Raw genomic sequence first — 23,670 nt, forward strand, 5'->3', positions numbered from 1 at the left:
AAACTTCACAGATTCCCATTCCTCCTTTTGAAACAACACTCCTGCGGCCTCCACTGACAGCCTCCATCCCTGGCTTTCTTTCTACCTCTTGGCTCACTCTCTCCTAGTCTCCTCCTCCCGGGGACACTCTCTTCCACACAGTCTTTAAGTGTTGTGCTTCTTCAGATCCCAGATTTATCTCCTCCCTCTTCCCCTCCTTGAGATGCAATTCCCATGCCATAAAATTCATGCTTTTAAAGTGTACAATTCAGTGGCTTTTACTGTGTTCACCAAGTTGTGCAGCCATCACCACTGTCTAATTCCAGAACGGTCTCATCACCCCAAAAAGAAACCCTGTGCACATTAGTCACTTCCCATTTCCCCTTCCCCTGGCACCTTGGCAACCACTAATTTACTTTCTGTTTCTATGGATTTGTCAGTTCTCGACATTTCCTGTACATGGACTCATAACAGTACGTGGACTTTTGTAACCGGCTTCTTTCACTTAGCAGAATGTTTTCAAGGTTCATTGAGATTGCAGCTTGTATCGATACTTCACTCCTTTTTATGGCTCCATAATATTCCATTGTGTGGCTCTGCCACAGTTTATCTTTTCATCAGTTGATGGGTATTTGGGTTGTTTCTATCTTTTGGCTAATTATCATAATGCTGTGAGCATTCTTGTATGAGATTTTGTGTGGACATGTTTTCAGTTCTCTCAGGGTGTATACCTGGGAGTGCTATAGTAACTCTGTGGTTAACCATTTGAGGAACCACCAAACTGTTTTCCAAAGCCGCTGTTCCATTTCACATTCCCACCAGCAACATATGAGGGTTCCGATTTCTCCACATCCTCACCAGCATCTAATATCGACTATGATCAATTAGTGTGTGTGAGGTGGTATCTAATTGTGGTCTTGATTTTGCATTTCCCTGATGGCTAAGGATGTTGAGCATCTTTTCATGTACTTTTTCGTCATTTGACATCACCTTTGGAAAAATGTTTATTCAAATATTTGCCCATTTTTAGTTGGGTTATTTGTCTTTATTGTTCAGTTTTAAGAGTTCTTTTTTAAAAAATTTATTTTAATTGTGGTCAAGAAAAGCACATAACATAAGATTTACCATCTTAACCATTTGTAAATGCATTTGTGCAGTTCAGTAGGTGTTAAGCATATTCATATTGTTGTGCAACCAGTCTCCAGAACTTTTTCATCTTGCAAAACTGAGATACCCATTAAATACCTCTCCATCTTCCCCTCTCTCCAGCCCCTGGCAACCACCATTCCACTTCCTGTTTCTTTGAATTCGATACTCTAGATACTTCATATAAGTGGAATCATATAGTTTTGTCTTTGGTAACTGGCTTATGTCACTTAGTATAATATTTTCAAGATTGTAGGAGTTATTTAATTTTCTGGATATTAGTCACTTATCAGATACATGACCTGCAAATGTTTTCTCCTATTCTGTGGGTTGTCTTCACTTTCTTGGTATCATTAGCTGCACAAAATTTTGCAGTTTTGGTGAGGCTCAATTTATCTTTTCTTCTGTCTTCTGCTTTCTGTGTTATATCTTAGGAAAAGGTTGCCTAATCAAAGAACACAAAGATTTACACTTGTTTTCTTTTTTTTTTTTAAATGTTTTAATTTATTTTTGAGAGAGAAACACAGAGTGCAAGTGGGGGAGGGGCAGAGAGAGAGGGAGACATTAAAAGTCTGTGTTAGCTCTAACATTTTTGAGCTTATTTTTATATATGCTGTGCAGTAGGGGTCCATGTTAATTCTTTTGCATGTGAATATCCAGTTGTCCCAGCACCGTTTGTTGAAGAGACTAATTTTTCTCCTATTGACTTGGTTTTGGCACCCTTGTTGATTCTCTTCTTTGTGTATCCACTTTCCCTGGGGGATCTTGTATTCATTCATGGGCCGATAACTCAGGAATTTATCCCTTTAGTCTTGACCTTTCTCCTGAGCTCCTTACTCACGTATAGCTTGACATCTTCACTTAAATGTTTCTCACATATCTTCAAGACTGAACTCATGATTGTTTCCTTCAAATATGCTCTTTTTACAATATGTTTTTCCCTGTTTCATCTTAGCAAAGCAGAGTAGTATTCTACTTGCTTAAGCCAGAAATCTACAGTAATATTTGGCACTTTTTCCCTTATACCCCATATCCAATGGATCACCAAGTCAGGTTGATTTTTATTCGGAAATATATATCCTGAATCCATCCCTGGCCCTCCATCACCACTGCCACCAGGTCTGAGACATCATCTCTCTGCTGGAATACAGTCTGCTAGCTGATTTGTCTCCACGGAAAATTTTCAACATATACAAAGGAGGAGAGATTGCAGGGTGGGTACCCATGTATCCATCACCCAGCTACAATACCCATCAACAGAAGATTGCCCCTCTTTCATCAATAGTCACCTCTACTCCCCCTTTCCCACCTCCTTTGGGTTACTTTGAAGCAAATCTGTGTGTCAGAGTGACTTTTTTTTTAAATTTAAGTAATCTCTGCACCCTACGTGGGGCTCAGACTCACCACCCTGAGATCAACAGTCACATGTTCTTCTGACTTATCCAGCCAGGTGCCCCTCAGAGTGATTGTTTAAGATACAAAGTTGATTGTGTATTTCCCCATTTAAATCCCTTTATTGATTCCCTGTTGCTTTTAAGAAAATAATAGAAACCCTTACTGGGGTCCACAGGACCCTGCATGATCTAGCCCTGCCACCCTCTCCAGCTTCATTGCTCATCACTTCAGTACTTCCACCCTCCAGACACAAAGGCTCTGTTTATGTTCCTCATACATGTTACACACCTCTGGCCTCAGGGCCTTTGCACATCCATCATAAACCCTCTACAATGACCCCTCTGTCACTCTCTCATTTTGGCTATCAGCTCAAAATGCTACTGCTTCTTAGGGAAATCTTCCCTGTTTTCCACAATTGACTCTGGACTCCCTGATAGAGGTCCTCTTAGGACGCTGTGCCCTCCTTTTATAGCATATATTACACAGTTATAATTATGTATTGATTTATGTAAATATTTGCTTCATGTCTGCCTCTCCCACCAGGCATTTTGGGGATAGTAGCTTGCCTTATCCCTCTTAGTATACACAGCACTTACACAGAACTGAGCGAATAGCAGACATTTAATTGATGTTTGTAGGAGTGAGGCAGAGAGGCTGGTGGCCTTTGAGGACTGTTATCCTGCCAGCCTCTCCTAGGATAAGGGTTCTTCTGATCACAGAAGGGTCAGTGGCCATTTGCAGTTCACCCAGTTCCTGGCTCTGCTTTGTTTTTCCCTCAGACAACATTTGCTTGCCTTCCTGGGGTGAGGCTTTACCGCCCCTTTGTAGAGAGTAACTAGGTCCAGAGATAGAGTGTGGCTTCTCCAAGGCCCTTCAACAGTGAGAGGTACTTCTAGGCCTGCCTCTCTGTCTTCCTGCCCCCAAACCCAGGCTCTTTCAGGACCCTAAGTCTCCTTCAAACCTGCCTGTGTCCTGAGAAGAGCCTGGAGGATGCACAAAGCCAGAGGGATTCTGAGGTGGCTATGAGGATGGTTGGAATGGGGTGCGTTGGATGGCATCCAGGGATGGACAGAGCAGACTTGTCCCAAGGGTAGCCACGCCCCCTGGCAGCCTTGAGTGGGGGCGTCTGAGCAGCTGAGGCTGCCTGTGGGCCCTCCCACAGCAAGCCCGGCGGAGGGTGGCCACCAGGAGCACAGGGGTGCTCTGTTTCTTAATGAATGCAAGTCTGTTTTTAGACCTGAATGACCAGCTTCTTGTCTGGAAATGGCCAGGCCCTAACTGGCTGGCCCAGAAAAAGTGGTCTGTGACCAGGTCCAGGGATGCCAGCTCAAACAGATGCTGCTGTAGCAGTGGGCACTATGGGATGAGGCCAGCTACAGGCAGATTACTCTCTGCAGAACCAGCTGCTTGCTCCATGGTGGCCTGGGTTTCATGAGAAATCCTGGACATCCCCAGGAGCAAAGCTTCCGTGTTTTAGCTGTTTGTCCCGTATGTCTCCCTGGTGACTGTTCTTACTCTGTAGGCCTTTGAGCTCTGGCCAGGAAGGGGGCAGCAACTCCTGGCCTCAAAGCCTTGGTGGAAGGAGGGTGGGGGAGGGATGCTGAACAGGGTTGGGCCTGAGTTGTGAGAGAGCCTCCAGCACTGCCCCCCAACCCCCTCTCCCAAGCCCCCCTCCCCCCCCGCCCCCCCCCCCCGGGTGGGAGCAGTTATTGGGTGTGGCCCAGGTGCAAAGAGGGCCCTGCCCATGGAGGCTCTGTGGCTGAAGTCCCAAGGAAAAGATTCAGTCATGCAGAACATGTGTGGAGCTTCAGGGTGCAGTTTGGGGCCTGGCAGTGCACCGTCTCTGCAGCTACACCTCTCGACATCCTTCAAGGGACATGACGGGATGCAGAGCTCTTAGTGGGGCTGGCAGGGGGTTGGAGGCTCAGTGGACAAGGCTGTGAGGACCGGTCCCCTCCTTGGGGCTAGGCCGTGACCTCTCAGATCCCCACAGCAGCCCTGAAGATTTTCAGGTCAGCAAGGGGATTTTCCCCATTTTATAAGGGAGCAGACCCAGAGGAAGGGGACTGGAGGCCACCTAGGAGGTCAAGGGCAGCCAGAAGCAAACTCAAGTGACTTGCTCTCACTCCAGCTCTTGTGTTTATGTTCCAAGGTCCCAGTGTGGCTGAACAAACTACACAAAGGAGCTTTTCAGCAGGGAGTGTTTGTTTATTCAGTACACAGTTATTGAGCACTTACTGTATGCCTGAAGCTGTGTGTGGCCCCAGGGTGAGAGACGAATAAGAAAGATAGTCTAGTGGGGAGACAACCACATAAACAGGCGATACAACAGTGAAGATATCTGAGCAGATGGTGAGTAGAGACAAGGTGGGAGGGGTCTGCTCTCCCAGCCTACCAGCTGGCTAGGCTTCAGGGAAGTGTTGGGGGATGAGAGAGAGAGGGTCTCCATCTTGGGCAGGAGCAGGTTAGCTAAGCAAGACCCAGGCAGAGCTGGGAGGGCAGCTCATTAGCACTCCTCCTGAATGCCCAAGAGGAGTCAGCCTGAGCACTTTGATCCTGAATTCCATCCCTGTAAGGACCTGGGCCTTTCTAGTGGGCTGGGAGAGCCCATGCCATGGGGGAGAGTTCTTGGAGCAGGGGAGAGTGGGATTGGAGCCCTTTAACAATTTAACCTCTAATTAGGGCTTGGCTAACTAGCTCTGGGCTCCACAGAGAGACCTGGGCAGTGGGCAGCATCTTGGCTGCCAAGAGTGGGAGATAGAGCCAGCCTTGCTCTCGGCCCTCCCAGCTCCCACTGGGTGGAGGGCCCAGAGGGTTCTGAGATCCCTGTAGGTAGGAGTTCTTGTAGGCACCAGAGCTCAAAGGGGTCCTTGTTCAGGCTGGATGCAGCCACCCCCAGAGTGCTATGCTAGCTCATATCTCCTCCTGAACAACTAGCTCTCCCAGTTTGTTTGGTTCTTTGAGCAGAGAAGATAAAGGCTTGGAGAGGGGTGGGAGGGTGGGAAGGGTTCTGGTCTAGGGAATCCTACTTCTCAGAGGGGCCCCTGCATGGCCATCTCAGCCCAAGAGACCCCCTTCAGTCTCCCCTTTTCCCTGTCTACTGGAGAAGCTTCAGGAGAGGCAGTGCTGGGGCACTGGCTGCAGAAGTGAAAATTAATGGGCTGAAAGGGGGGCAGACCTTCTTTGCTCTCTCCCAGCCCATGTACCCCTGCTGGTTTCTGCTCTCTGCTTCCTCTTCCCTTGTTCTAGACCCAACTCCAGGGGCACCCGGAGGTTCTGCTCCAGGGTCCCTGCAGTATACCTCCCTCCTGCCTGTTTACTGCCTCTGGCTGCACACCTCCCATCTCTTATGTCCCCATTGGGATCCATTAGAAATGGAATCGTATGGGCCAAAGTTCATCTTTTCCTCCAAAGAGGCTGCTGGTCAGCTTACAGATGGCTTTGTGTGGGTCTAGAGCACACCATGGTTCTGCTGGTGGCAGCCAGGGTCATTTGGTACAGACTGTGGCATCTTGGGAAGCAGGATGCCTGGCCCTCCACATCCCCTTTCATTTCAAAGCTGCCACAGTGAGTAAAAGGGAACTAAGCACATTGCTGACCCAGGTGTTCTCAGACCTGCCCGTGGGAGGCAGGGTTTGTGCCTGTGCTGGGTGCCCGTCCCTCCTGAGTCCTTGGCCAGGGCTGCTGAGTGGGACAGCTGGATTGGGACCCAGTGTGTGGCCCCCAATTCACTGAACGCCACCCCCTTACACAGGATTCTTTCCGCATTTCTTGTCAGCAGAGACAGCGAAGCAGTGGTCCTACATAAGGAATATTTGCTTAGAAAATAAAGTGAGAGGCAGCTTCTGTGTAAAAATAACAATTATTTTTTGCAAAAGATTACCTTTTATCTTCATTTTATTTATTTTTAAAATGTATTTATTTGTTTTGAGTGAGAGAGAGAGAGGGCATGAACTCGGGAGCAACAGAGAGAGAGGGAGAGACAGAATCCCAAGCAGGCTCCTCACCATCAGCGTAGAGTCTGATGCAGGGCTCAAACTCACGAACCACAAGATCGTGACCTGAGCCGAAATCAAGAGTTGGATGCTCGACCAACTGAGCCACCTATGTGCCCCAAGTTTTATTTATTTTTTAAAAATAATTTTTTCAACATTTATTTATTTTTGAGAGAGAGAAAGAGAGAGAGAGAAAGAATGTGAGTGGGGGAGGGGCAGAGAGAGGGAGACAGAGGATATGAAGCAGGCTCCACACTGTGAGAGCAGAGCCTGACTCCGGGCTCAAACTCACAAACCCACCGTGAGATCATGACCTGAACCGAAATCAAGAGTCGTCGGCTGCTTAACTGACTGAGCCATCCAGACGCCCTATCTTCAAGTTTTGGAGTACTGATGATAAGCCTGACTCTATTGACATTATTCCAGTTTCCTTTCGGCAGAGCTCTTGTCAACTGGTTTCTGGGCTGTGTGTCAGGACTGTGGCCCTAGGAGGACGTAGGGAGGCTTTCGGGAAGGACACAGAGCCAGCCTCTGCCGCACGGAAAGCTGCTCTTACTTCCTTGGCACGAGCTAGTAAATGTGCTCTGTGACCTTAACAGATGAAGGAAATCTCTATTAACAATGTGATTCCTGTCTTGCCAAGGGTGTTCCTGGAACTTTAGAGGAGCAGGGTGAAGGCATAGGAGGGTCAGGGCCCTAGATCCAGAGCCCAGGCAAGAGGATTGGCCCTGAATTCCAGGAGCCATGCTTCTCCCTCTGAGCCACAAAAAAAGGAGAGAAGTGGGGGCAGGATTCATGCACAGCAGTTTCTTAACACTGGCTGCATGTTTAAAATCACCTGAGGGGCGCCTGAGTGGCTCATACAGTTAAGTGTCCAACTTCAGCTTAGCTCATGATCTCACAGTTTGTGGGTTCAAGCCCCACATTGGGCTCTGTGCTGAGCCTGGAGCCTACTTCAGATTCTGTCTCCCTCTCTCTCTGCCCCTCCCCCACTCATGCTGTCTCTCTCTCTCTCTCTCTCTCTCTCTCTCTCTCTCAAAAATAAACAAACATTAAAAAAAATTTTTTTAATAAAATCACCTGAGATCCTTTAAAAGCCTGAAACTGAACATATGCCTAACTTATGACCCAGCAATTCAAATCCTAAGTGTTTGCCCATAGAAATGAATACTTGTGTCCACACTACAGGTGCTGGAATGTTCCTGGCCACACTTTCATAACAGGCAAAAACTGGAAATTTCCCAGAGGCCCATCTATAGTAAAATGAATAAATAAGTTGTAGTATGTCCGTGTAATGGAATTCTAAACATTGGTGAAAATGCACAATTAATAGCTACACACAACACTGGACGAATCCCACAGATGCATTGCTGAGTAAAAGGAGCCACATAAAAGGGTATGTATGGTATGATTCCGTTCATAGAAAGTCCACAAAGAAGAGGCAGAGGCAACCTGTGCTGTGGAAACCAGGGTGATGGTTATTCTTGTGGGTTGTGGGTTGTGGGTGGCAGGTTGGGGGTGGTGGTGAGACTGAAAGAGGCAGGAGGGGCTTCTGGGGGCTGGTTTCCAAGTGTGTTCTATTTGTGAAATGCATTGAATTGTACATTTATTTTATGTACTCTTTTTTTAAGTTTATTTAGTGTGTGTGTGTGTGTGTGTGTGAGAGAGAGAGAGAGAGAGGAGAGAGAGAGAGAGAGAGTGTGCAAGTAGGGGAAGGAGAGAGAGAGAGAGAGAGAGAGAGAGAGAGAGAGAGAGAGTGTGCAAGCAGGGGAAGGACAGAGAGAGAATCCCAAGCAGGCTCTGAGCTGTCAGCCCAGAGCCTGACATCGGGCTCAATCTCACAAACTGTGAGATCATGACCTGAGCCGAAATCAAGAGTCAGACATTTAGCCACCCAGGCATCTCTCCTACATATGCTTTTCTATGTGTAAACTATACTTCAATAAGAAGTTGAAAATATATAGCTACCTACATGCTACCCCCAGAGACTCTGATTTAATTGGTCTGAGACAGGGCTCAGGCATCATTTTTTTGTTTGTTTTCTTAAAAAGCTCTACATGTTGGGGCGCCTGGGTGGCTCAGTCAGTTAAACGTCCGACTTCAGCTCAGGTCATGATCTTGCGGTCTATGAGTTCGAGCCCCGCGTCGGGCTCTCTGCTGACAGCTCAGAGCCTGGAGCCTGTTTCAGATTCTGTGTCTCCCTCTCTCTCTGACCCTCCCCCATTCATGCTCTGTCTCTCTCTGTCTCAAAAATAAATAAACATTAAAAAAAAAATCTCTACATGTGATGCTAATGTGTACTCAACAGGCTGCACATTAGACTTGACCGGATGGTCTCTCTTCTCCATGACGAAGGCAGTGAACTGTGTGCTAAGCAAGAGGTCAAGGTAGAGATGGGCCATCTTTGTGGTCTGTGGGTTTGTGTTTTCAGGAACGTGTTGCTAAGGTGTGTTTTTTGTTTGGAGGAGCTCTCTTCTTGGAGGTTACGGGGCCCGGCGTCCTGGCCAGCTGCTGAAGGGGTGGAGCTGTTGCTGGGCCCGGCCTTGAGAAGGGCTGGCAGGTCCCACGTGATGCTCTAGTATCTCAAATGTCCATGAGAAGTCAATGTGGGAGACTCCCCCAAGTTGTCCCTGGGGACCCGCCTGTGACCTTGCAGACCCAGCCTGGCTTTCTGCTTCAGCATGTCCTGGGTGCTGCTCCTGCCAGGCTTGGAGGAGCCTGAAAGGAGGTTTCCCCTGGGGCTAAGGAGGCTTGAGTGTGGGCACAGGACAGTCCAGGAGCATGCCAGTCCAGTGAACACAGCAGTGGAGGCCTGAAGGGTCCGGCTTGTGCTTTCCCCAAATACCACATTGCATCCCTTCCGAGCCACTTTATCCTTTTTCTTTTGTCTCTGCCTCCCACCCGAGCTCCCCCTTTGATCAGTCAGCCAGCATGGACTGAGTGCCTGGTGGTGCTGGGTCAGTGCTGACTGCCTGCTTCACGGGCAAGGCTCCTGGAAGGGACCAGTCTGCAGGTGACCCCCATTGCTCCATTCTATGTGCCTTTCCCTTCTACTGCCTTGATTTATCCCTCCCCTCTTCCCTCTTGGAGTGTCACCATCTCTCTTTCTCTGTCTGCTTCCCTCACAGTAGCAAACACTGGGTGCCTGCTGTGTGCTGGGGATACAGAGATGTATAAGACACAACCCTGGTGGAGCTCAGAGGCCACTGGGGGCAGCTGGATGTGTAACCAGACAAGCACAGTCTGGTGTGGTAAGTGCTCGGACAGCACAGCAGGACAGAGGGGACTGACCACAGAGTCCACAGAGGAGGACTGACCAGCTCTGCAGGGGGGAGACCAGGGAGGGCTTCACAGAGGAGGTGACATTTGAACTGGGACTTGAAAGATAAGTGGAATTCTCCAGGTAGACAAGCATGGGAAGGAATTGCAGGTAGGGAGGATGTGCAGGTGCGGAGGGCTGCGGCAACAAGGAAGCTGGGCTCAGGTGAGCCTCAGGAGTGAGGCTGGGAAGGGAAGCAGGAAGCTCAGGAAGGCCAGCTGAGGAGGCATGAGGGAGGTAAGGTCAGCAGCAGAGTGGCAGGATCAGTTCTGGGCCCCAGGTGGCTCTGCTGGTGGTGCAGATGTGGGGAAGGGCCAGGCATGGTGAGGAGGCTGCTGCCAACATCAGGGAAAGGATGATGGTGATCAGGGCTGGCAGGTGCAGCAGGAATGGAGTAGGTGGTATCCTGGTGTCATAGGTTCAGCTGGGGGAAGGCTCTTGGGCCTTTGGGGATTGAGTGCTGTGGGGGGTGGGGAGGAGAAGGAGGTGAGGCTTCTGGCTTGGGTAACCATGGAGGAAGGAGCCTTTCAGGGATATTGGGTGCTCAGAAGGAAGCAGATTTGGGGGGATGACACTGAGCTCACCTTGATGGATACATCCAGATGGCTGAAGCTCAGGAGGAGAGGAGGTGTCGAGGTTAGAGATTTAGAGATTTCGATTTGGGAGTATCTGCCTGGTGGGTGTATTCTGAGCCTGGAGGAAGCTTCCAGAGCAGAGTGTACACATGTCAGGTGTCCCGTGAGGCCTGGTCCATGGGTTCTGCAGGAGGCAGCTCGACCCTTGGACCTCTGGGTTCCCTCCTTATTGTCTCTCTCTCCCTCTCCTACCCTCTCTGTGTTCCCCCCCACACCTTTCTTGACTGGCCTGGCTCCTCTGCTGACACCCCCAGTGCTAGCTCCGCCCCCCCCCCCCCCCCCCCCCCACTGCTCTTTCAGCAGCCCCGAGTGGCAGGCTGCACCCTGGGCTCCTGGTGTGATAAGCTCAGTGAGTGTTTGGAGAGGGAATGAAGGAAGGCTTGCAGGTAGGGCAAGCAGCTGTTGTGTCCTCTGGAGAGGCATCCTGCCCCGGGATCGGGCTCAGCAGGGCGAAAGGGACTCATCTGAGGAGTTCCCCAACCTTTTCTACCTCCTCTAATGTCCAAAATATTGGGCCTCCCCTGCTGCATCCCCTTGATAACAAGAATATTTTTTTGTGGCTCTGATGGAAAAAACAGACATGGCTTTGAGGACCCCTGATACTACCCCACAGTCTGCAGGTGGAGGTAGGAGTGGGACTTGACGGGCAAGGGGGTTAGTTCACAACCCACAGAGTAGGGGCAACTGGCTTGAGGAGGTCTGTGTGGGAACGCACAGAGGCTGCCAGGAGAGTGGAGGCACCCAGGCTGGTCCCCATTCTCCAGCTTCCTGCTCTTGAAGCCTCCTTCCTGACCTTGTGCAGCAGGGCCCAGTTGGTCCTTGGGTGCTCCCCACTTTTTGGTTCTGTGGTGACCACTCTGCCCCAGACCTACCCTTGTATCTGATTTTGCTCCCATTTCTTTATTTTTACTCACCTAAATACTGTAGACTAATTAGTAGAAAATCTGACTTGATGGTTTTGCAAACCATGCATTTCGGCCACAGGCAGAGTCTCTGTATCAAGAGCATTATGAGGACAGCCAGGAGGGACTGGCCTTAACAGATGGACAGGTGGGAATGGCTTGTAACCATCTTGTTCATCATGCATAAAGGAGTTGCTTTTAAGTTTAAAGATACTTGAAAGTCATTTCCCCCACCCCCAGTGACTGTGTTTTACCACTGTTCTTTTCTTCCTGGAGATGTTGTGGGGAGAGCGAGTGCACCGCCTTCTTTTGTTTTTCTCATGGTCCGTCTCTCCTCCAGCCTTGCTTACTGACCCCACACTGTCATTCCTCAAACATATCGCGTGTGCCTGCTGCATGCTGGCCTTTCACCCAGCTTGTGACCTTCAGGGAGGGAGGAGGCAGAGTCCCTGCCATCGTGGAGCCCCCGGAGATGAGCAGTTCCAGCACTGACCCAGTGTGAAAAGTGCTAAGAGGGAGGCCAGGATTGGGGTGTTGTGAGTGTCTGCAGCGGGGGCTCCTCACTAGGTTGGGGGAGGGCCGAGGGCGGGCTCCCGTCCCTGAGCAAGACACACTGGACCTAAGGATGAGTTCAGTTTAGAAGCCATGCAGAGGAATGATCATGAACGCAAAGTTAGATTATGGAACTTTTGCAGGATGACAGTCTTACCCAAGTGGTAGGGTTGGGATTCCTTTTCTCTAGGAGCCTTTCTGTGACTCTCACTCTGTCTGCCTTCTGGGCTCCTGCAGCCCTGATAGCTCGAATCACCCTTCCCAGTGCCCGAATGACAGGCTCCCTGCCTCTGTGACCATGGCCAAAGTCCTTCCTGGGGTTTCACTCTATCCCTGGGCCTCCAGGTTAGAGTGTGCTCCTTAGAGCGGGCTCCATTTCCTTCTCTTTCCTTGTGGCCCAGTATGCTCACAAGCTGCAGGGTCTAAGCTCCCCAAGGACTCAGTGGCTTGACTTGTACAGTCTCTACCTCAGGGGCCTCTCCAACCAAAGCACTCAAACCAAGTGAGGAATCAAGAGATAGAAGACCTAGATGGAATTTACCACACAAAAACTGAATAGTACCACAGACAAAACTAAAAGGCAAATGACAAACTGGGGGAGATGTTTGCAAAAATGAGAAATTAAGGATTAATATTCTCAAAAAAATTTAATACAAATCAATAAGAAAAACGTAAAGACCCTCACAGACAATTCACAGATGAAATTCTGGTGGTTAATGTGTATATATGGGAAATATTGTTGAACCTATCAGGAAGCAGAAATAGAAAATAGCATACTTCCATGTATCAAACTTGCAAAAGTGAGAAAAAGATAATAGGCAGTGGATGTAGCCCAGATGTAGGTAAGCCGGTACCCTCATGTAGTGCTGATGGCTGTGGTCACCAGTAGAACATATGGAAGCACTTTGGGAGTGAGTCTAAAGAGCCCAGGAAATGAGCATTCTCCACCCACTAATCACACTTCTGAGACTCTGTCTCAGCCATGGACAGTGACATGGGGAATTTCTCATGAAATCATGTTAAGCAACAAAAGTAGAACATACATATTATAATGTATACTTCTACTTACATGAATTCTATATTTATGCATAAATCTTTTCTTTGGGTGATGTTTTAAGGGCATTTGCTTCTTGGTGATTTTGATCATCATATTTTGTTTTTCTCACATTTTCTGTAATGAGAGGAACAAAAGTCAAAAGGGGGGGAACCCTCTTGAAATATGAAATGAGGGGACCAAATAAATATAGAAATTAACTTTGGGAGTCAACAGGGTCAAATCACTAGCAAAACGTGTCACTTTGCAAGATTCAGGAAACATATGTTGATGTGTATTTACCAAAATTCTCCAGAAGACTAAGGGCAGAGGCAGAAATCACCAGGCCACATGGCTGTGGATGGGCTGATTTTGTGGGTGAGGTTACCCGGCTCTTCACTGTGTGATACTAGGTACAGCCTGTCCCTTGGCAGGGGTCAGTTTCCTACTCTTTACACAGTATATTAGGGGGTCAGACTAAATGACTCTGAGGGTCTTTGGCAGATCTCGGCCAACTCTGTTCTTGAAGAAGAGAACTTTGACTTGCGCCCACGACAAAGCTGAGAAGGACCAAGGGTTGGTATTTGCAGGCCTCGGGTTCCAGCTCCTTATCTGCCCAGAACCTTGTTTCCTGTTTGTGACCACCATGATGCCCTGCCTTGGCCCCGCTTCTTGGCCACCTTCTCTTCCTGTCAGCTTCTGGGCCCATTGAGTTGGGGGCTAGTTTGAATGCTCAGGCTTTATTGATTCCTAGCCTGTGTGTTGGAGGGGCAGGAAGGGGGAAACCCTATACTTTGGAGCTGTTTAGTAGAGGCATGAATTCAAAAGCCACTGGAGAGCCCCACTTGCCCAGGGAGATGGTGTCTCCTCCCTCCAGGGCCCTCTCTCTGGCACATTTTTGAGACAGTATGGCTCTCAGGGCCAAGGTGCCCTGATTGTCTGAAGGCCACCAAAGCCACTTCATGGTGTGGGGCTGCTCCTCCCCTCCCAGCCCATGGTCACCTGTGGGTTGACTAGAGCCCCTCCCACACCATTAGTGGCCCCAGATCCTCAGCTCTGCTAAGGCCTCCTGTGCTCAGCATCCTTTCCTTAGCATCCTAGGATTGCGCTGAGAGCTTATGGTAATGCTGCCCGGGCACCTCAGGCACTATGGTTTCAGCCATGAGCAAGACTTAGAGTCCTTCATCCGGATGTGCTTTCTCAGGGGTGGGGCCTAGGGCTTAACCTCCTGGTGCTCCACTAAGGCAGGCTGATTTTCCTTCCCGCCCAGGAATAAACTGATCTGCAGGCTTCCAGGAAGGATGGCGTGTGAGATTGTCCTTTCTGTCAGGGAGCACAGGACTCCTGCCTGAGCTGCTGCCTCTGGACTCTGACAGCTTCAGCCTCACCCTGAACAGCAGGGCTGGTCTTGGGTGGGGGTGGAGGAGCTGCCCTGGGGATGGTGATGCTGGTCAGGAAGGGTGTCCCCATAGAGCCACCCTTCCTGATGCAGGCCTGTTTCTGCTTAGCAACCAGCAGATGCATGGAAAGACAGCTTCTCTGAAGAGCCCTGTGTCCTGCACAGAGAAACTAGCCAGGGTTCAGGCACCCCTGAACTCCAGGTGAGGCCCTTTCCACTGGTCAGATATACATACCGATTAGGGGTGGGAAGCCATCAGGAGGACCTCAGAGACCAGAGCAAATATAAAATAATGAAATCTTGCCATTTGCAATGACATAGATGGAGCTAGGGTGTATTACGCTAAGCAAAATAAGTCAGTCAGAGAAAGACCAATACCATATGATTTCACTCATATGTGGAATTTAAGAAACAAAACAAACGAACAAGGGGGGAAAGAAAAGAGAGAGACCGAGAAAGAGAGAGGCAAACCAAGACACCAACCCTTAACTACAGAGAACAAACATCAGTTTGTTACCAGAGGAGAGGGGGCTGGGGGGATGGGAGAAATAGGTGATGGGGATTAAGGAGCACAGTTGTGATGAGCACGGGGGGATGTATGGAAGTGCTGAATCACTGTATTGTACACCTGAAACTAATAGTACACTGTGCTCACTAACGGGAATGTAAATTTAAAAACTTTAAAAAAATAAAAAAAGGGACAAAAGGGTTAAAGAAAAGTTAGAAAGGGGACCTTGCATCAGGTGTTAGTTTGGGCACAGGCTGCTCCCGGCCCCTTCCTCCCATTCCCGGGACTGTCCCAGCACACAGGGACCTAGCAGAGTCTAGGCTTCTCAGGTTACCAGCCTCCTCCCTGCCCACCTGTCCTCAGGCCAACCTGGCCAGGGCAAAGGTTTGCGTTCCAGCACCACCCCTCTCCCTCAGCCTTGGTAGCCTCCATCAGGTCAGGTGAGTCTGCTGAGCTCCAGGCTGCCAGGAGGAGGCTTCCAGAAGGGCATTCCTGCTGGGATCATGGCCCATAGCCAGGCCCCGGAGCTGTGAGTCTGACATCTCCACCTCACCCACTCCCCAAGCTGGTCCCCATCCTTGTGTCTCCTACTCATTTATCCCTGGGTCTTCTCCTCTGCTTATCCTTTGGCCAGAGAAGTGGGAGAGGGTTTTTGACACTTGGGGGTGGGAGGCTCCTAAGCACCTCCAGGAGGCAGAGGCTCAGGCTAAGCGAACCTCCTGGGGAGCCACTGCCCACAGCTGTCTGGGAGGAGGGCTTGTAGCCTGCAGGGTCAAGCTACATACTTGCTGTTGCTTATCACTTTGCTGTGGCTCCTAGAGAAGGGCCTCAGTCTCCAATCTCTGCTCTAAGCTTCTGGCTTGAAGCCAGGGCAGACCTGGCCCTGAGGATGTATGGGCAGAACTCAAGGGTTCCTTGTCCCTGGAATGGAATGTCTCCTTTGCAGTCTGCACTGGCCAGAAGGCTTGAAGAGTGAAGAGATCAAGAAGTGTGGCCGAGAAGGGGTAAGTGTGTGGAGGCTGACTTTTCACTGCCCACCGAGGGAGGGGCCCAGGGCTGCCTGAATTTAGTGACTGTTGGTTCCTTGGCCACCAGGCTTATCACCAGGGGAAACCCAAGTGAGTGTCCCCCTCCTGGGTGGGGGTGGTGTGTCCCCCTCCAGTCATAGGCTGCCCATTAGGATCTACTGTCACCGAGAGATATGCTGTGCTTGGAACTCAGCCTTTCACCCCCACTGGCTGCTTACTGACTGCTTCATACCAGAGCCCCTGCCCCTGTGGCATTATTTCCTGGTGGCTGGTGCAGGGCCCCTTTAGTGGTCTGATCCCCCAGGACTTCTCAGCCCCAGCTCGTGTGTTTGCAGACACTACTGAGTAAATACAACCAGCAATACCACAAGCTGTTTAAGGACATCCCTTTGGAGGAGGTTGTTCTCAAAGGTGAGCTATCTCCCTGGTGTGGCTGGACAGGTGCCTAGAGTGCCTGAGGCCCAGGTCCTCTCCTCCAGAGCCTCCAAGGCACAATTTCGATACGGGAACTAACTGCCCTTTGGATGTGGTTGGGCCTGTTTTCTTCAAAAGTATGAGAAGACTGGGTAGATTTGGGACATGAAATGGAATTTATGAACGTTTTCTTGAGGCAGTATCAGGGCTTGCAAATCTTATTTTTGTTCTGCTCTTATCAATGACTGCTCTTCCCTGCTCTCAGTGAGGCCTCTCAGTGAGCAAGTTGGAGCATTTGCACAATCGAGGCTCTCTCTCCAGGGCAGGGCTGAGTAGGGCAGGGCAGGGCAGGGTAGGGCAGGGAGTTTTGCCTGAGGGAGCAAGAATCCAGGCTTGGGGAACCCTGTGAGACATGAGTGGCGAAGGAGGGAACCTCTAGCAGTTTGGTGGGGTAGGGTGGGGCAGTCAGGACTCTCAGAAAGGACTCTGGGTTCTGGTGGAATGGGTGGTTTGGGGCCTGGGGTCAGGAAGTGGGATTCTGAGGAAGGCAGTCCCTGAGGCTGGGCTCTGGACTCCTGAGTGTAGGACCCAGGCCGTGGAGCTTCAGGGTTGGCCTTGCTCATGGCAATCTTCTTTCCCGTGACTTCCCAGTGTGTTCCTGTGCACTCCAGAGAGACCTTCTTCTCCAGGGCCGGCTCTACATCTCCCCCAATTGGCTCTGTTTCCATGCTAGCCTCTTTGGCAAGGATATCAAGGTAGTAATAAGTGGTAAGGCCTGCAATGGGCCCATGAGGTCCCAGCCAGGGAAGATATAGGCCCCTCCCGTGCAGGCATGCAGGCCTGTCACTACAAGGCATCCTACCTGGTGTCTGGGGAGGGCCCCCAATCTAGACTCCCCATCTGGCCTGAGCCGACCTGAACAGCTCATAGCAAATTTATTCTGCCTATGGGTGCCTCTGAAATGCCTTCAGAATCAGAGCGGGATGCCACATTTAGAGGGAGCCATAATTGTGGCCAGGTGGTAGCTCAGGGGACTCCATTACTGGAGTATGGGATTCACCAGAGCAGCCGTCCTTGGCCTCCTGGATAATAGGATGAGAGCCCAGAGTGGTGTGTGCTGTCAGAGCTGGGGCAGGTTGGTAGAGCTGGAAGCGGAGCCTGCATGAGAAAGTGGATGGTTCAGATATTCTTCAGCATAGGGCCAGGCTTCTGCATGGTGTCTATGCTTGGCTGATTGCCAGTTGTGGCTGGGGCCCTATACAGGAAGCAAAGGGATCATGTCTTTTGGGGTGGATCCTAAGAGAAGCACTCCTCTTCCCACTCAGGTGGTCATTCCTGTGGTGTCTGTGCAAATGATCAAAAAACACAAGATGGCCCGGCTCCTTCCCAATGGCCTGGCCATCACCACCAATACCAGCCAAAAGGTCAGTGAGTCTCTGGGCCAGCCATCCCTTGTTAATTTCCCCAACCCAGCCCCAGGATCCTGACTCTGGCACTCACCCCAATCTGTTCTTACCCCACCCTGTTCTGTTTTCTTTCTCTGTCCCAGTATGTCTTTGTGTCACTGCTTTCCCGGGACAGTGTCTATGACATGCTGAGGAGGGTCTGCACACACCTACAGGTATGGAGCTCAGGGGCAGGAGCTGGCCCAGGGAGGCTGCTCAGGTCTGGACTGAGGTCTTGGGGCAAGGCTGTTGGAAGTGGTTGGCCCATCTCTCCAACACAGGGACCAAGCACAGGGAGAGGGGAGTAATAGGCTCAGGTCCAGCGTATCTGAACTTAGTCCTTGGACTGGGTGTTTATGCTTGTGAGCATGTCCCTTTGAGGCCATTGGCCCTTGTGTATCCCCTGTATATGGCCTCATTGGGCTTCCTCGATGTACAGACAGAAGCTTGTGGCTGCTTCCCAGTGTGCCTACAGCTCTCTCTGGCCCACGGTAAGGAAGTGGGGGAGGGGCAGGAGCTAGGGGAAGTATGTTGCCTTGGATTTGTGCTCTGCTCCAGCATTAGTCCCTGCAAACTCTGGGAGTGAGGCTCCATCTGACCCAAGGTGGCTTATGTGGAGGTAAAGCTCTCTTGGAGAGTACTAACACCTCTTCACCCCTGACCTTGGGTGTTCCAATGGACAAGTGACCCCTGTTCCCTTTCTTCCTTAGCCTTCCAGCAAGAAGAGCCTGAGTGTAAGAGAATTTCCAGAGGAACCTGAGTGCGAGTCTCTGGTGAGAGCTGAGGCTGGCAGGAACAGTTGCTGGCATGAGGGAGCCTATGCCTCTGAGGCTTCAGGGCCTCCCAGGAGGGTCTACAATGCAGAACTTGGGCTCCAGGTTCAAGAGCCAGTGGCCATGCTCTGCCAGGGGGTCCCCTAGACCCACCATGCTCCATACCATGTAGAGCCACTAGGTCCTGGGCAGCTCTGTGGACTTTCTGAGCAGAACAGATGTCCAGCCCCCAGAACACCACCCAGGTTGGATCCCACTTCTGTATAGACAGAGAGCCAGTGACCCACCCTCTTTCCTTTAGCAGGATCAAGAGGGCCTTCCAGGGGATAGAGATATCCACAGGGAAGAACTTCAAAGGCTATCGCTGTAGAACCCAGACAGACTCATTTGAGATTTGCTGCAGCCCCAGCAGTCTCCTTTGCTGCTGGGGTTGTGGGTAGGCAGAGCTGAGTTTCTAGAACAGTGATGCGGATGGAAATGACCCCAGGGTGTTTAAAGCCTCCTTCATTAATCATTAAGCGTTTAGCCAAGCATACGATATGCACACTTCTATGCAGGGGATAGGAGGTGATGTTCCCATTTTTGTTGATGGGAATCCTAAGTATCCCCTGCCAAGGTCAGTGATATCCTTAGGGTTAGAGTCCAGATTAGAAGGACTTATCCCATCAAAATTATATTGTGCTGAACTTTCTTGGACTCAGCAGATCTGAACATATACCTGGGTTAGCTCGAGTCTTAGATCCCATTCTGGTTCTGTACTAGCAGTCTTCGGAGACATTGTTCCCTGGAAGAATGGCTGGTCACAGCAAGGGAGCAGATACAAGAGACATGTGGTTGCTATGGTAATGATTTCTCCCCTTGTGGGTACCTGACATCATGCTCACTAGGATTCCATATTGGTAATATCTGGAGAAGATGTGATAAACCTAGTGTGGGCCCTTAGGACAAGTAAGATCCCAAGGGTCATAGACGATTTCTCCCGCCTTCTCCGCAGGAAGTCCTCATCCCTGAGATGAAGTGGAGAAAGGTGTGCCCTGCCTCCAGGTCCCTGTCCCTTCCAGACAACATCCCTTGTATCCCTCGGGCATCCATGGACTCCACCGACAGCTTCTTTCCCTCCAGGAAGCCTCCAGGCTCTGGTGAGCTCAGGGGGCTTGTCCATGATCACGTTTGTAAAGACCAGGCTTTTCTTCCCCTTACTTCTGCAAAAAGGAAAAGTCACAACTAGCTCTTCCTAAAGCTGTTTCTTACTTTCTTCAAATCTATAAGGGAAAGCAGCGTCCAAGGAGCTTCAGAAAATGGGGGGGTGGGGGGGGGCGGGGGGGAGGTGGGCATGCTCCTTGCTGGGCTGGGCTCCTGCCTCCTGCCCCCAGAAGATGCCTAATTGCTCTCCTATCACAGAGAATGCTGTCTGTGAGAAGGAGAAACTGAAGGAGTTGCCCAGGAGCGACGGGGAGCTGAGGCTCTGGGATTGCCAGCTCCTCAAGGTCATCTTCGTGCTGTAGGTGACTATATTGGGCGGGGGTGGGGGGGGGGTGTCAAGCTCACCTGGGTGTCTGGCAGGGGCCTCTGTGTGTGGGGAGTTCCCAGGTCAACTGAAAGTCCTGGGCGGAGCCTGGAGGCTACATGGCAGGCCCTTCTGAAGCAAGACAAAATATCTCCAGTTTTTATTCATACAACCCTGTAATTTAGGATTAAGTCTGGCAGGATATGAAACTGTTGAATAAAAGTTGCACAGGACTGGGGAGGGGGAGGGCTGACCGAATTGGAGAGGGCCATCAGATAGACTAGGGGAGAGCCACAGCTTTCCTGCTACCTACCTTTAGAGCAGTTTTTGGAACCCCAGACGTGTCTGTAATTTGGCCTGAGGGCCAGGAGAGCGGTGAGCATGGTGGGGTGTTTCATGAACAGCCAGCCCCTGGCTTCCCCTCACCTTACCTCATGACCTTCCTCTGGTTCTGCTGGCTGAGTTCTGACTGTCAGCTTCAGCACTTGCTGGGGGAATGTGGACCTGCCTCCTTAGGGGATGATCTCTGTGGTCTTGAAAAGGAAGCACGGGATCAAGGTGGCCAGTCAGAGGGAGGGTGGGCTCAGTTTAAGGACCTAGAATTCTTGCTGGGCTTTGAGGACACCTCCATGGGGATGAGTCTCAGGACCCCCACGTGGCCTCTCAGAACAAACATGTCCAGGCCTGAATGTAGCTAAAGGGCAAGAGTTCTCTAATTCCTCCAAGTACAACCGGAAGTAGCTTAGTCCCCACTCCTATTTCTGGTGAGCCTCTAATAATGCCCTTTTCCTAGATAAGATATCCTTCTTATCTCTCTTTCTCCAGGATCTGCTTCTTGGTCATGTCCTCATCGTATCTGGCATTCCGCATCTCCCGGCTGGAACAGCAATTATGCTCCCTGAATTGGGATGGCCCAATCCCTGGGCACAGGTGATGCCCTGTCTCTTGCTAATGCCTCTGGGATTGAGGGTAAAGGATAGGAGCCAATTGCTATGGCCGGGCTGCGTGTTATCCTGGTTGGACTTGGCCCTGCCCTTGCGCTGGCTTGATGGCCCTAAGCAAGGTTGGACAGAGTGTGCAGGGTGCACAGATCCCACCCTGACTCACTCTTGTGGGGCAAGAAAGGTTCTACTGATCTGTCTGTCTGCCTTTTAGGCCCTTTCTCTGATGTGGGCATCTCCTGTGTACAGGTAACAGCCACCTGGCCTTTGTCCCTACTTCTCCATGAAGAATGCTGTGCGTGCTAAGGTTCCACCAGTGATCGCCGTGGTTTATGCTGCTGCTGCGCTGAGACTGAGTATGAAGGAACATAGTCCAGATCCTTCCTCCTCCCCCTAACTCTTATCTCTCCTGTTTACAAAGCTCCTACAATTTGGGGACTCGGACAAAGAGCCAGATTCTTGGAACAGCTGAGAAATTCTGTATACTAAGCTTCAGCAAGCACTTCAGTGAAAAAAGAAAATTAACTTGTTCCTTGGAAACAGCCTGGCACAGGTGCAGAGCACTAGGAGCTACCGGAGGGACAAAGGCCATGCTTTGGTTCCTGGAATGTACCTCTCTAACTGTCACGCGGCTCACTGCCTCAGTGGGACAGAGGCTCTAACCCAAACCACCAGTGGGGCTCTGCTCTCTCCCAACATACTGTGCATTCACTTGCGCCCCTGAGTCTCTGTTCCGGGAGCCAGGCCCCTGTCAGGCCAAGGGCAGACTGGGGGAGGGGGGGAGGGAGGGGGAAGCTATGAACAAGGAGAGGAGGGCGTGTGGCTAGGATTCCAGCTAGAGAGGAACGTTTGTGCCCTGTGCTGAGGCTCTATCCTGGCCCTTCACAAAGAGGCTGGCTGAATCTGGAGGACAGTACGTGCAGCAGAGGATGGTGGCAGGGGCTGTGAAGGAGAGCAGAGGTCCAGGATTCTGTGTCCTGAGCTGCCACTTCCTGGTGAGACAGGCGGAGCGGGGCCTTGATCACTGTGGTCACGGACCTGGTACTGTGTCTTCTCCTGGTGTGCTCAAACAGTTCTAAGGTCCCCCAGGCGGGGAGTAGGGGCTGGGGCTGGGGTGGGTGGGAAGGTTGGTGGCTTTGATTTGAGATTTTGCTTTGTACTCCCTGGCCGACTGCCTGAGAGGCCATGACCCATAGCAACCTGTCGGGAGGTGAGGCTGGGCAGTTGGGCACAATGGTATAGGGCCACTGCAGGGCAAAGCTCACTCATGTCACCAGAAATAAGTATGTTGCGGGCCATGGGGGGAGGCTTCTCCATTCTATGAATAAGGTAGAGGTGTCCAAGGTGGGCCTGGTATAGGGACCAGGCCAAGGGGTTCTGTCTGATATCTCTGGGGACAAGAGAAGTAGGGGATGAGAAGAGTAGACACAGTGGTAGCTTTCTCTTAGAGATTCCTCCACTTCTGCCAGGGCCGCCTGTTTTCTAAACAGCTCGTCGATGCCTCAGAACTCTGCCTGCTCTTCCTGGGACTCCCATCTGCTAAGACAGTGCCTTTGGAGGTTCTAGAGGGGCCTCAGTGAAGAGGTCAGAGATATCAAAGGAAAGTCACTGGTGATGGGGTGAGTGGTGTCAGAAATAGCCACTGTTTTTCCTCCTTCGGACACCTGAAAGGTTAATCAGGGAGAAATCCAAGCAGAAATTATTTATTGCGGGGCCATGATTGTCCTATTAGGACAAACCCAAACAAGAATTGGAGGGACTGACTGCAGGTGACAAGTCCCAAAGCTCAGACTAGCAGTCTCTTCATCCTCACCCCATTGCAGGTTCTAGGATTATGCTTAGAGCCTGGGGGGGTTGCTTGCACCTCATCTGTATGTATCAGGTGAAACTCATTCCATTCTCCCCATAGCACCACAGTGGGGAAAACCCCATCCTTTTTTTGGAACCAGCCCCCTTCATCACTCCTTTCCATCACGTCTTCAGGGAAATACTTGCCCCAGTGTCTCCCGGCCCTGGTCCTTGCCGAAGGGCTGGGAGAATAGGTCCATTCTCTGAGCCTTGCCAGGTTGAGCCAGGGGCTCATCAGGGGCCAGCAGAGGTGCCAAGTCATGGGTAACGGTGCCAAAGTGCCGGTGAATCTAGTCTCCACCTGTGCCGCAGGCTCAGAAAGGGATGCTTGCTGTAGGGTGGGGTGGCTCTGGAGGCTCTCTTGGGTCCAGGGATTTCAGTGGTATGAGTGTGCCTGTTGCTCTGGAGGGCCCTGTCTCTGTTTCTCCCTTTGATTCCCCAGCCTGGTCCTCTGGGGCCAATGTCCCTTTGGTTGTGCTCATTTGTAAACTGTGTATTTGTACAGACCTGCTTGCACTGGCTGATACTCCTTTAATTCCCTGAGAGATTGGTTCAACTATCCTTGGGTTGTTCCACCATAGCATTAGCCTTTGAAAATATTTTAAAATACAAAAATTTGATTTTTCTAGTGTCCTGTGGTATGGAAAGTTCATTTTTTATCTTTTGACTACTCACGAAGGGTATCCTACTGACACATTTAGCACTCAAGAGACTGATGGAGCCCAAGTCATTCCCGGAATCCCCAGTACTCTGCAAATCTCACACGACTTTAGCTGAGCTGCCTCATACTTCAGGTATAATGGGAAGGGGAAGAGTGGCCACAGCAAGCCTCCACAGCCTTCTGCCTCTGT

At 50.7% G+C, this 23,670-nt stretch overlaps 1 protein-coding gene across 14 annotated transcripts in view; it reads left to right on the plus strand.

The window, feature by feature from the left end:
- Positions 1–23,450, plus strand: part of GRAMD2A (GRAM domain containing 2A) — a 33,724-nt gene extending 10,274 nt beyond the window's left edge. Inside the window, exons 1-13 of one of the 14 annotated variants that reach the window (XM_058737182.1) lie at positions 11,845–13,532; positions 14,227–14,368; positions 14,465–14,557; positions 15,810–15,867; positions 16,206–16,302; positions 16,957–17,060; positions 17,631–17,729; positions 17,855–17,926; positions 18,461–18,523; positions 19,518–19,662; positions 19,925–20,024; positions 20,856–20,960; positions 21,221–23,450. In XM_058737182.1, the coding sequence (XP_058593165.1) occupies positions 14,475–14,557; positions 15,810–15,867; positions 16,206–16,302; positions 16,957–17,060; positions 17,631–17,729; positions 17,855–17,926; positions 18,461–18,523; positions 19,518–19,662; positions 19,925–20,024; positions 20,856–20,960; positions 21,221–21,224 (930 nt within the window). In that variant the 5' untranslated portion in view covers positions 11,845–13,532; positions 14,227–14,368; positions 14,465–14,474 and the 3' untranslated portion in view covers positions 21,225–23,450. Of the gene's footprint in view, positions 1–7,527; positions 7,912–11,844; positions 13,533–14,226; positions 14,558–15,226; positions 15,868–16,205; positions 16,303–16,956; positions 17,061–17,630; positions 17,730–17,854; positions 17,927–18,460; positions 18,524–19,517; positions 19,663–19,924; positions 20,029–20,855; positions 20,965–21,220 lie in introns of those variants that run through there. The other 13 variants (XM_058737188.1, XM_058737187.1, XM_058737180.1 and 10 more) reach the window with 13 other exon arrangements.
- The last annotated feature ends 220 nt before the right edge of the window (positions 23,451–23,670 follow it).

This window comes from Neofelis nebulosa, chromosome 7 (assembly GCF_028018385.1).
Source record: "Neofelis nebulosa isolate mNeoNeb1 chromosome 7, mNeoNeb1.pri, whole genome shotgun sequence".
Lineage (NCBI taxonomy): Eukaryota > Metazoa > Chordata > Mammalia > Carnivora > Felidae > Neofelis > Neofelis nebulosa.